The sequence below is a fragment of the Grus americana genome, chromosome 12 (genome assembly GCF_028858705.1).
Source record: "Grus americana isolate bGruAme1 chromosome 12, bGruAme1.mat, whole genome shotgun sequence".
Taxonomy (NCBI): Eukaryota; Metazoa; Chordata; class Aves; order Gruiformes; family Gruidae; genus Grus; species Grus americana.
The window spans coordinates 17,905,798-17,918,496 of NC_072863.1; the positions used below are offsets into that span (position 1 = coordinate 17,905,798).

Here is a 12,699-nt window from a genome sequence, read left to right on the forward strand (position 1 = left end):
GTAACACTGAGCTTTAAAAAAAATTAAAAAATAAAATTGTGCATACGCAATATTAAAGGCAAGTTTCCTGCCGTGATGAGCTTAGTTGAATGACTCTGATGTCATTACCAGTTGTCAGCATTGGATGGTTTGCGGTTTTTGGGTTTTGTTTTGGTTTTTTTTTTAATGGCATATTTACTTTTGTGCGTAAGTAAGATAATGGCGAAAATAGAGATAATACAGATATTTATCTATAGAGATGAGAGGTATTTTTTCTTTCCATATAAAGTTTTAGGTCCAAAACATCCGAAGTCTGTAGTTTCTGCTTGCAGTTGCCCTTTTTTCCGACTTGATAAATCTGCAGTCTCTATTCTCTTTAAAAATCTGCATGAGGGATTCCTTCTATCTTGAACCACTTGTAATGTATGCAGCCATTTTTGACCTTGTGTAGCTGGTACAAAATTACACTGGAAATAACAAGCTGCAGCAAGCCAGCAGAGGACAGTGCAACAAGGCTTCCTGGGAATCTTGGACAGCTTGGTGGAATTTGGAAGACGGTTATGTATTTTTTTACAGGATTGTTGCAGCGTGAACCTGTTCTTGTTATGGGAGAAAGAAATCTTAAATGCTGTTTTAAATGCAAATCCATATCTTTTGTACCAGTAGGCCTTTGCTTTAGTAGTAATGAACCAGATTAGGTTGTGCATCTAGCTGTTGTGTTTTCTGTTCTTGAAATAACACCAAGAAAGTATATCACTTGTTTTCTGATGTTCTGTTTTAAAATAGTTCTTCCCCTCCTCATCTTGATTTTTGATTGATCTGTGAAATATCAGTCATTTCTTATTCTGACAATGCTGAAAATTTGGTCTTCTACAGGTGCATTTCATTGATTTCAGAAACCTTTCAGCTTTCCCATTTCTGAAACTAATTAAGAATAGTTTTAATAGGTTTACCGTTAGCTAGGGTTTTTTTTTCCTATTACTTTATTTCTCGTTCATCATCCCACGTGAGCCCAGGATTTGCTAGGCACTGCTTAGCTGCAGTGTGGGAGTATCACCGCATGATGGCAGGCGGTTACAGTGGCATTGCTCTGCAAGCTGTTGGAGCCAGCAGAACAAGCTGTAAGCTGTTCCTCTGCAAGAAGGGAGCAGTGGGGCACCGAAATGAGTTGGTACGGTCAAGGGGGCACCATCTAGCAAACCTTCCCCCAGGCAGGATGCAGCCAGGGTGGTGATCCTGGAGGCAGGACTGCAGAAAAACAGCTGCGTGGCAGAAGATGGCTGCTCTTTAGCATAAACCTTACCGAAATGGATTTCACTGCCTGAATGGGGAAAGCTCTGCTAATAGTTTAGGAGAAGACACGAATCTGTATTAAATCAGAGCTGAAATTATCGATCAGTATTTTAAATGGAACCCCCCCCCAATTTCATAAATGCAAAAACCCTCTGAATAAAGTTAATTTGCTTTATTCATATAATTTATTTGAGGCCCATTATTCTTGAAGTCATTGCACTTGTTTTTAATAGACCTAGACATAATAATGCTGTTTAATTTATTCAGATGCACATGGTTTAAGATCAAAATTTTAGTTGTCATCTCATTTTTTGATGTGTCCAGTTATTGCTGGCACCAGAAGCAGCTGTGTTTAGTGTGCGATATTGTATGATGCATCTATAGTGAATTTAATACCAAGAACAGTAAAAATTGGTTTGTAAACAGATAAATGTGAACAGCAGTGTTAAGGTTCAGGAAAATTAAGTCTGTCATGGCTCTCTCTGATTTTATAAAGTCCTGTAAAAGCTAGGACAGCCACAAGATCTGGATCTTCTGGGGTTTTTTTTTTTTTTTGGCATATCAGTGGTGATACTTCCATTGGCATAGAAAACTGTATGACTTGGTCCCACATGGGAAGTGGAAACTGATTCTTCGTTTCAGGAAAGCTTTTTCTTCACTTAATCACACAGTCTCCTGAAGGACAGTATTTTGATTTTACCTGATTATTGTTTGATTTTTTTTTTTCCCCCCACTGTGTTCCTGACAGAGTTGATACATTTAATAGGAGATATTAAGTTTGTGTCCTGGCTAACTGCTGCGAGATGAGCTGTTGTTTTTATGAACACAGACACACTAGCAGCCAGGTTATGGAGTGTTTTGTCCCAGGCTTAGTTGCTGGAAACTACACACTTGATTTCAAGTTAAGGCTTATAGAATGCCATTATCAAAGAAGTCTAAGTTAGGCAACTAACTAAAAGTTATTTTATAATTATTACCTAAAATAATTAAAGCACAGTCTTGATCACATTCCTACTGGATCTAGTTAACTTCAAGTGTGGGAAAAATACTTTCTAATGAATGAGGTATCCTTTTCATATTATTACATAAATCAGAAGTGTGGTAAAGCTGGTTTGGAAGAAAAATAAACTCATAATGCCTTAACATATCTTGAAGTGTCTTAATCTTAAATCATATACTAATTGCTTTGTTTTTGTTAAATGTGTAGTAGACTACAAATTGACACCATTTCTAACTTTTTTTTTAGGTTCTTGGGGTGTCAATGTTTTAATACCAGAGCAGCAAATAAATCAGTGGTGAAGTCATTTTCTAAGTGGAAGAGGAAGTTTTTCAATACAAAATTGTGGTAGATACAGTGAAATTCTGAACAGATTTTTCTCTAAGGAGAATGACATGCTTTCAAGATCAAGTGCATTGAAGGGGCAGTTTTGTTTGCCTGAAAAAAAAGAAATGTAAAGGACAAGTAAACAATTTGAGGATAAGCTACACTTTTTGTTGGGGAAAAAATCAATATTTTATTTATGTGCTATCAGTTTATTTCTGGATCATAAATAGTATTCCCTCCGAGTTTTGATCTAACAGTCTGAGAGGTGTTTGGTACAGATTTGAGCCCCTCTCTATACACTTGCTGGCTATACTAAATAATCATGAGCTCTGCTGGATTGCTGTTTACATCCATGAACTGAAATACTAGTTGGATTGGTTTTCTTACAGTGATAGAACCAGAAGAGTGTCAGTATTTTAAACTAAATGCAATCTTCAGCGACAGAAGGTTTGTATCAATCGTGGAAAAAAAAAAATACATAAAGCAGAATTTTAACAGCTTTTTTAATCTAAAACACACATTTTTATTCCAAAAGCTTCATGCTAGCCTTCTCAGAAAGGTCCATAAACTATGAACTACCAGAAAGTAACAGATCTCAGTCATGCTTGCCCATTACCAACCCTGAAAGTTTGCTTGTCCTTTAAGAAAAATGTAATGTTGTGAAATTCCTTCCAGTAGTGCCACTGTATTTTGTCTCCAAATAAAATAAGCTTATTGTAGTATGTTTGCAGAAAAATTCTAAACAAAAATTATACAGCTTATTAGAGTGTGGGAATAGGGATCTAAATTTTAAATAAAATTATATATATATATAAATTGGTGCTGATTTTATAATTGCGCAGTTTGTTTAGTTTTTTCTTACTTTTAAATTCCAACTTAAAATTATGAGGTTTCAGAAATATATTGAAAGTTTAACAATGTTTAAAAATAGAAGAGCATGAGAATTCATGCTTTAAAAATGATTTTTAAATTTGTATTTTATATTGTTTTATCTATCTGTCTTTGCAAGCAGTCTTCAGGTTAAAGATACTTCTAACAGGTTACAGTACATTTCCTCTGTATGTAAATTAGATTGGATAATAGAAATTCATAAACAACCCATAATATTCTTTGAAAGCTAAGCTTTAAACTTCATTTTGTGTCCATTCACAAATAAATTAAATTTGGTCTAAAACAGAAAGTGGATCTATGCCATTTTGACATTGACTCATTTTGCAAGGCTTAGGCAGCTAGACATCATTTTAAAGGAAATATTAACTTATATTACATATGTATATTTTTTGTCAGTTGTCTCTCAGTTCTCGAGGTATATTATTTTAATCATTCCATGCCTTAATATGCTTGCAATACAAGAATCTCCCCAGATGGGTGAATACAAAAAGGCTTCCTGTTTTTAGACTCAGAAATCAAACATTCGGCTGTGGTAGCCAAAAACCATAGATTATCTAAAGGATCATGATAAAATATAATTATTTTACTAAGTCATGGGGTAACAACAAACTCAAAACTAGATCTGCCTAACTCATTTTACATAAATAAATACTCTCATGTCTAAAAGTACTGCCTATATTGTTTTTCACACCACTGCATTTAATAGAACTGCTGAGAGGACTGTATATATGATTTTAAACTTAAGTTGATTTTTTCTTACTCTTGAAGGAGTGTTTCTTTGTGAAAGCAGTTCTTACAGCTTTGTTTTCAACCAGCTAAAAATGTTTTATATATTTACCTTAACCTGTTGTCCTCCACATTCTATTGTCCTAATTGTACTGTTTTCTGATTTGTATTTATGTCTTGAGACAGTAACTTTTTGAATAAAAATAAACCTACAGTATGTTGTATGTTTGATCTTTTTAAATCGGGGTTAGGGGAGGACAGTGAAGGAAGGGGTATGAGTAATGCAAATGTTATGTTTATAGAAATCGAAATCTTTTTCCATGTCTTTTAAGTGTTTGTCTCAGAGTTGGGATAATGTATGGAAAACTGCACTGTTTTATATTTGTAATAAATTGTACAAGTTTTTAAAATGTGAATAAAGCACTAATTGGGTAATAATTTAAAGTAGAAAAGTTAATGCAATCATGATTGTTTTAAATATGCTTTAATTTGAGATAAACTTGTTAAAAGAATTAGTGTAAATACAGAGTGAGCTTTTCAAGAGGTTAGTACCTGCAAATAAAATTTTTAAAATTTGTATAGAACTTTTACATGCCAAGAAATCAATGGTTAATTATTTTTGTGTTACGTTTTTAAAAGGTGTATCACTAGCCTTTCTGTTGGTTTCTTTTTCCTGTTAACTTTTATCTGGCGTTATTCAGAATGCTTTTGATTCAGAGGCTGGAGAGATTGTATACAGTCCGCTTGAAATACCACTAAAAGTATATGCTACTTTCCTTTTCTTATACTTATTATACACCTGACGATAAACATTCTGAGCATAATTTGCAAGACAGCAAGGAAACGAGGGGAAAACCCTAATGATCTCTTCCCTTCTCCTCAACTACTGAGCAGCTCCGGCTGGGTCTTGAAAACTCCTTTCTGTTGCAAGGCTTTTGAAAGGAGTCTTTAAAATCTTAGAGATAATATTTCTAATCCTTGTAATGTCACTTTGGATGTTGGGGTTTTTTGGGTTTTGTTTTGGATTTTTTAAATTATTATTAAAAATGTTCATTCCTGTCTCTTAAATCCTGCTGTAAGTTCAATAGTATCTTGTGGAAAATGGCTTTAGTAGGTTGGAAGTTTATAACACAAGGAAAATATCTTCACTATACAATGTCAAGTCTGTTCTAGTTATACCATTTTGGTACAGAAGCCTGTAAATGAAAGAAATCCGAGCTTTGAAGAGATATGCGATAGAAGTGTAGAAAACAAGAAACAGTTCAAGGAAAGTAAAGCCTGTCCTCTAGTTTACCAAAGAGGCCACAGAGAAAGATATTGATGTAGAATGAAATTCAAAGGAGTAGTCTTCACAGATTCTGTAAAGTATTTCTTGATATTAAACAACCAAAGACAATATGTAAGAAGTTAGTGATTGCTGTTTGTTTGTTCCTTTGGATGGTGTGGTGCCAATTCCTGTAGCCTGTTAGAGCCAGTAAATAAATCCCCAGCTTCTCTAATCTCAGTATAACTAAACAATTGCCTCTTTAAAATGTACTCCCCCTCTGTTTTCCTGATAGTTTACACATACACTTGTCCTAGCATGGGATTTCAGGATACTGATACTGTTAACTTTATCTTCCTACCCATAAAAAGTCTACTGAGTTTTTTGAGATGCTTTGATTCACAGTAGTGTTTTGCTGCTTTTCAACCTATAGCTACCTTACTTTTTTTTTTTAATAGCCTGATGAATGTCACGGGCTTGTTCATTCTTTGAAGCATTTGTCAAAATGGTCAATTTGTGCTTCAGAATTCATTTGATAAAACACAAATTGGTTCTTTAAAAATATACTCATTCCTGCTTTAATTTTCTTTCATCAATTTATGATACTGAAATGTAGCATACACCATTCCCTCTTTTTCATAATCTGACACAATCTCTAGTACTGAGATTGTTTAATTTCTGATATTTATTGGCATCCAGAAGGGATCATATCTTTGATGGAGGTGGGTGATGACACGTACTTGGAAAACAAGGTAATATAGGATGATACTGTTCTATAATAATTCTGTTAAAAAAGTAGCAACTCGATGTCAGTTGTGCCTATCATTTTCCTCAGCTGTCTCTCTCATTACATGAAATACATTTCATGTATTTCTTTCATTAAATCTTAATTTTCATATAAAAGTTTTTAACAGTTAAACTTCGAGTCATTATAGTTTCTTTGTAAATGAGTGCCTTCCAACTAGAGATTCAGTTTCTTTTTTTTGAGTGTGTGTGTGTGTTTTGTAGTTACTGCCGGATTTACAGATGTAAATCACAGTGGTAAGAAGCTATAACCGTGCCCGAAAGAAATGATCCAAAGCATGCTGAAGTGGTTGGATGGCTGTTTGGCAGAACCCTGTGTGAAAACTTCCCTGTTCTTCTCAAGAATACGTGCAGTTCTTTGTAATGTAATCATGCTTCTCAAAACTGATTGTGTAATTTCTACTAAGCTTTTTGAAGCTTTTTTTGATTACAAAAGAAGAGGAAAGCCCATCATATTTTGCCTCTATTAACTATTTTTGTTGAAGAGAAAAGCTGTGGTTACTGGTTTTAAAAGTGAAATTAGTGTTCAGCTGATAACAGCTTGAATTCGGCACTTTCAAATCAGGAAGGGGATGTGAAGTTGGTAGGTAGTTCATGAAGGCAGTCAAGTAATACAACAAGGTTTTGGAGAACTTGATTAATTAGTTTGAAGACAGTTTCTTGTGTGTCGAGGTGGGTAATGACAGGTCAGATCAATGCGAATGGCAGCAGTTGGTTTCAGATTTGGCAGGCTATGGACATACCTGGAATGATAAGTGACTGATGTCCCATTTATTTCCATTCTTTGAGTGCCTTTGAGAGAGCTTTTTTTTTCTGGATACTAACATTGTTATGATTAATTTGTCAGAATTTTAGGAGGGATGGTGTCCTTTGCTTATTCAGCCCTTCTCTAGACTGCTCACTCCCTACATTTGACCTTCACTTAAACTTTTCCCCATGTACCTTTCTCTCGAAATTGCCTGTAACACCCGTCAAGAGGTGGCGTAAGACAGCGGTTCCTCGGGAATCGGTAGGAACGCCATGCCATGGCTACTGCAGTTAATTGTTGGTTTGGGCTGGCTCGGGGCTACGGTATGTACAATGGGGCTTCGTCTCCACCTCCTGATCTTGCCCTGCTCAGCCCGAGTATTTATCTGATGGAGTGCTTCAGCCTTTGAGTACTATGTTGGCAGCTCCACGTGAAACCTCCTATTTACCACACCGTATGGCCGTTCCGGGAAGCCATGCAATTTGCTGTTCCTTTTTAAATAGCAGTTAAACCACAGTTCTTGAGTGACGTACGGGCTGATCTCTTACAATTTTAACGCACTCTTTTCACAGGTTTATATTCTGTTTTCTTCTTTTTAGACTGCTGAACTCCACCAAAAGCAAAAAAGCAAACCACATCCACTTGTTTTTCATATCATGCACAAAAGCACTTAAAGATGTGGCATATCTTATATTTAGCCCGTTCTTTGTATTTTTCTTCTTAAAATACTGAGCTGTCTTTTACACAACTGTTCTTACATATCAACTGACAAAACCTGTCTTTTCATTATTTCTGTTGCTGGCTCTATAATCTTTTGCATCTTGAAGAGCAGATTTTTTTAGGGCGGTTTTAAACTGAAGTCTTCCATTACAGCCAGGAATTGAAGCGCTCTGTGAAACCTCATGCGGATTAGGGAAGTGGCTTTGTCAGAAAACGCTATCTTGTCAGTTCTTTCCTTTTGAGGTACCAATGTTGTTATGGTTTAAGGGCATATTGTGTAAATGCTTGCAACTAGAGAAGCCTACAGATTTGGACTACCAGTAGTATTCCTTGTTTAGGAACTGTTTTGGTTTTTTTTCCTTATATCAATAGCTTGTACTTGGTGAAAGCAGCTTGTTTGAAGTGCCATGAAGCTAAAAGGAACAGATGTTCTATTTAAAGTTGCTTTCATTACAAATTCTCTTTTTAAAAAAAAATTAACCTTGCAACACTTCATCTTCCACTTCAGAACAACTTTTAACTTGCGCAGTTCTCTAGCTCACCTGGGTTGGATTTGTAGATCTGACAGAAGTGGTGCCCTGTAGAGCAGAGACTGCCAGGGATGTGATTTCAGCTCTTTGCCTTCCCTTCCTTTTTCTGGGATTTGTGTGGAGTAAACCAAAGGGAATAACTTGTTTACATTTGTTGTGGCACGCTACTGATTTGTCACAGATTGCGACAGATCCACAGATTTTGTGGATTTAGACAGTTGAGAAGCATCGTCTCTTCACATGCTGCTCCTTTAGTTAACAGTATTAGATTTAGGTCACTTGATCCACTATTAAAGTTCAAAAGAGATGTCTTTCAGGCTTTTCTTAAATCCCTACCCACAAGGGAAGTCAGATTTCTTTTAATTTGATTTGCTCTTCATGTCCTACTCACCAGAAATGAATGACGTGTGGAGTGGTCCATAGAACCAAACCATCCCGCTCAGTGATGTGTAATCAAAACCGGGGTAACTTGGCAGGATGGGTCTTTGGGCGGATAATGCCTCCGGTTCTACAAAACAAACGGATACACGGACAAATCGCAGCACCGAGATCTAGTTTACACCGGCGTAACCTGGATCTGAACAAGACGCTCTGACCAGACACGCTGGGGCCTGGCTGACAGCTTGGCCACAACGTGGTTTCCTCAGACCCTGCCATCTGCATGGTGTCAGACATCTGTGGTGCCCATCTCCTCTCTGAAGGGATAATTAATTATTATTTCTTCGATAGCTTGCCACCAAGCTGCAGCGGCCTTGCCAGTCTGTAAGCCCAGGTCAGCCACCTTTTGCCTCCACCAAAAAGAACACCGAAAACGCTACCTTTGCTGTCCATTTTACATGGATCAGTGATGGCAGCGTGAGCTGGGCAGATGCAGTCAGGTCTCACCTGCCTGGGGAGCGAGAGAACGTTTTTCTGATAAAAAATGAGCTACAGACAAATAAACCAGCTTGGTTTGGGGCCAGTGCTTTCAGAGCGTTGCCTTCTAGGAGGGAAGAGATTTGATGTGTCAGCACGAGGTATGCCTCTCAGCCCCGGAGGACTGGCTGGGGGAGAGGAGCGGGGACGCTTACACTCCTGCCGTTTTACCTGAGCCATCTTTTTCAAAAAAAACTCGGATTAGAAGTAGTCCTAACTCATTCCTAGTTAGGTTTTGAGGAAGTCCTGAAATGAGGACTGAAAGCGTCACTGCTTTTATTCTCCACTTTTGGCATGAATTTAGAAGGTCCTTCTCACTCCTCTCTGTAGTAACTGCTGAGGAGAGAACACGAGTCTGTTACTGTCTCCATCCTCGGGCGCTGCCGTAGGTAACGGGAAGTGGGCAGAAGTTTGTGTCCTGCGGCATCGAAATGGCAGGCAGGCAGATGCCAAGATGCCCTCTTGCACCTGCGTACCTTGAACAGGATGATTATTTTCTGAATTTAAGAACAGGGATTCTTTCTCGTAATGATAAGACTTTTTCAGTAGAATTCGAAGGTACGAAGGAGGGTGCGTGTTACAGGAACTTGGGCTGAATGATTTGGGGAGCTGAGCCTTGTCTTTCAAGGCAGATGAGTATCATTAAGTGAAGTGATGTTCATGGTAGAGCTGATTACAAGCAATTCTGCTGCCAAAGGACGGTGCTAGCAATTACGCAAAGTAAAGCTCAAGTTAGTAATACCATGCAGCCCAAATCAGTACAATGTTTTTGAAGTGATGCCTTGTAGCTTTTGCAAAAGTCAAAGTATTAACTCTGTTTTCATTCTAGTACTGTAGCATTTAGGGGTGAGACTTCCCTGATGATGTATGAGAATCGGATCTGGATACATCATTTGTGGTAACTTACTCATTGAATTTTGCCTCTTTTTGATTTGTTCAAGTCCTGAGTGGTTTTTTTCAGTTACTTCTATTTCTGGTGCTACTATCTCTGGCTGAGATTCAGGTAGGGTTTTTTCGACCACCTCTCTGAAATACAGGGAGCTTTTCTAGGTATCTTTGGTCCCTATTGTGTCTCTTCTATCTCCTGTTTGGAAAACCAAGGCTTTTTAACGCTGTTTCAGTATAGTTCTTGACACCCAATACATTACTGAGTGAAGTTAACCTTCACGTTAGCAGACAACTTGAGACTGTTCTTTAAGACAGCCCCTAGTCTCCGACCAGATTGAGGAAAAGTTGCAAGTATTTGTTTACGACATCCAAAATGTTGTTAAAGCAACAATAAGTTTGCTACAGCATCCAACCTGCTTATAATTTTAATTGGAGAATCATAGAAATATTAATTGGAAAAGATCTGTAGAGTCAACAAGCCAGTTGAAGTCGGTCGAAATGTAGCAGCTTTTTCATAGCTGAGCCTTCGTCGCTGAAGGATGGCAGTAACCCGGTGCGGTGCTGCGCTGCTCGCAGGTTTCGTGTACGTCCCAGCTGAGCACCCTAAGCCACAGCTCTTTGCCCGTCTGTACTGCTTGCCCCAACCTGGAGGAGCCCGGCCCCAGGGTGGGGGTAGCCGAGCTGCTGGGGGCTGCCCAGCCCGGGTCCCTTGTCCCCTCCGAGCAGTCGTGTGCCCTTTGCCGTGACCCGCTCGTAGCCTCCGCTGGGCTTTCCCAATTCCCAGTGCTCCTCGAGCTGGGGGCCAGCAGTCAGCGCGCTCCTCCAGGCACGACCTCGCCGGGGCAGAGGACCGTAACACCTCGATCTGCCGGCCAGGCAGGCTGCCGTGACGGAGTGGAATATCGTCTTTAATCTCCTTAAGCCAGGATCAAGCAATTCTCATATTCAGCTGTCTCAGCAGGCATTTCCAGAATTACGAGGCAAATATATTTTACTGTACATCATATTAATATATCACTACTTGAGGGAGTATTTAATATTCCGTGTGTGCCTGTTTGGTCACTCGATCTGTGAGCAGGGGTTTCCTCTATCGGGACGAGAGGTGCTGGTCTGGGGAGGTGCGGTGCCCCCCCGGCCCCGCAGCCTGTGCTCCATCTGCCCTGCTTTCTGTCCCGTCAGGCTAGCGAGTACGGGAAGGCTTTGTGTGAAAATGGTCATTTTTTTCTTCCAGATATTTCCAGTTCATTCTGATACTAGTGTGTAAACTCCAAGTATAAGCGCCTTAGGATAGCAGAGTGTAAAAGGTGCGTGGCACGTCCCCTTCGGCAGGGCCCGCGCGTCTGCACGTGCACAGCCTGGATGTCTCTGGGCTAGAATTGATCTGACCCCCGCCGACGTGAATGTCGCTGCCGTGCCTGCTTCACAGCTGTCTGCAGCCTGGGATAAGGTCCCTGTTCCTCCTCCTCCCTCCCACCCCCGGTCACTTTGTACCTGCAGATCTTCACAAACTGTAAATCTCTAAAAGAACATACAAATAAGCAGATCTGTTCTTGTTGCTTTACAGTAACAACAACAAAAAAAAATTAAAAATCCATTTTTCAGAGGAAAGAAGGTTATGCTAAGCCACCTCGGGGTGAAGACAAAATTGGTTAACGAGACTCTTCATAGAGAAGAAAAATAGTGATGGAGAAAATCACCTTCTTAAAGGATACTTCGGGGTTTATATTCTAAGAGCAGGGCTGAGGCTTCTCCACCGTGTTTTGCAGACTGTGTGCGTGGACTTCACCTTTCCCCTGCGTCGCTTGAGCCCTGGGAGTTGTGGGAGGGTGGCGTGAAGGGGGGTGTGGGGGTGTCTGACCGATCCCGGAGCGCTGCGCTCGGTGCGAAGTGCTCGGTGATGCTCTTCCCTCCCGGCACAGCTCTGCGGCGCGCTCCAGCAGCCTTCGCCTCTGCGAGAGGTTTTCAGGAGGTGTTAATGAATGCAATGGCAAGTACTTTTGGAGCTAAAAGGAATTAATTGCTAGATTAAAATGGGCCGATTTCTCTGTCTTAGGAAAATATTAATCTGCTAGGAAAATATTAAATTACAGAAATAAAGGAGCTGGCAGAGTAGAAAGGTAAAACGGGAGATGTTTACGTGGGTTTAGTGGCTGAGAAATTTGAGAACAGATTGTTCTTTTCAGTACTGTCAGGGTGTGATTTACAGATGTTCTGGTTTAGATGTGTAATGGAAAATAACGTTTGAAGTGCTGGAGCATTGCTGTGGTGAACACTGCTGTACTTCCCACTGGAGAAAAGGTCAGGTAAGTGATGTTCGGCTCCTGGGGAGAGGACTTCATCGTTCTCTTGTTTGGCCCAAAATTTGAGGAACAGAATACTTTCTGTTCAGGCTTAAGTGCACCATAAACATAGCTAAATTTATTCTAGGACCCAAAATAGCCCAGAAGTGTAAGTGGTGGTGCATTATGCTGTGCAGATACTCTTTATCTGCTCTTATAGATCTTCCAGTAGCCTGACAGGCGCCTGTGCTTCCCCAGCGTAAAGTGATCCACTCCAGCAGCGTGGTCATCTTGCTGGTTTTCAAGAGATACGTGGCCACCAGAAAGGCCCTCCACAA

The 12,699-nt window shown here is 39.6% G+C and overlaps 1 protein-coding gene across 5 annotated transcripts in view; it reads left to right on the top strand.

Annotated features, from left to right (window-relative positions):
* STAG2 (stromal antigen 2) overlaps positions 1-6,324 on the top strand; it is an 82,560-nt gene extending 76,236 nt beyond the window's left edge. For 4 of the 5 annotated variants that reach the window (XM_054839957.1, XM_054839961.1, XM_054839958.1 and 1 more), the window contains exon 34: positions 2,519-6,324. In XM_054839957.1, the coding sequence (XP_054695932.1) occupies positions 2,519-2,542 (24 nt within the window). In that variant the 3' untranslated portion in view covers positions 2,543-6,324. Of the gene's footprint in view, positions 1-268; positions 2,416-2,518 lie in introns of those variants that run through there. The other variant, XM_054839960.1, reaches the window with a different exon arrangement.
* The last annotated feature ends 6,375 nt before the right edge of the window (positions 6,325-12,699 follow it).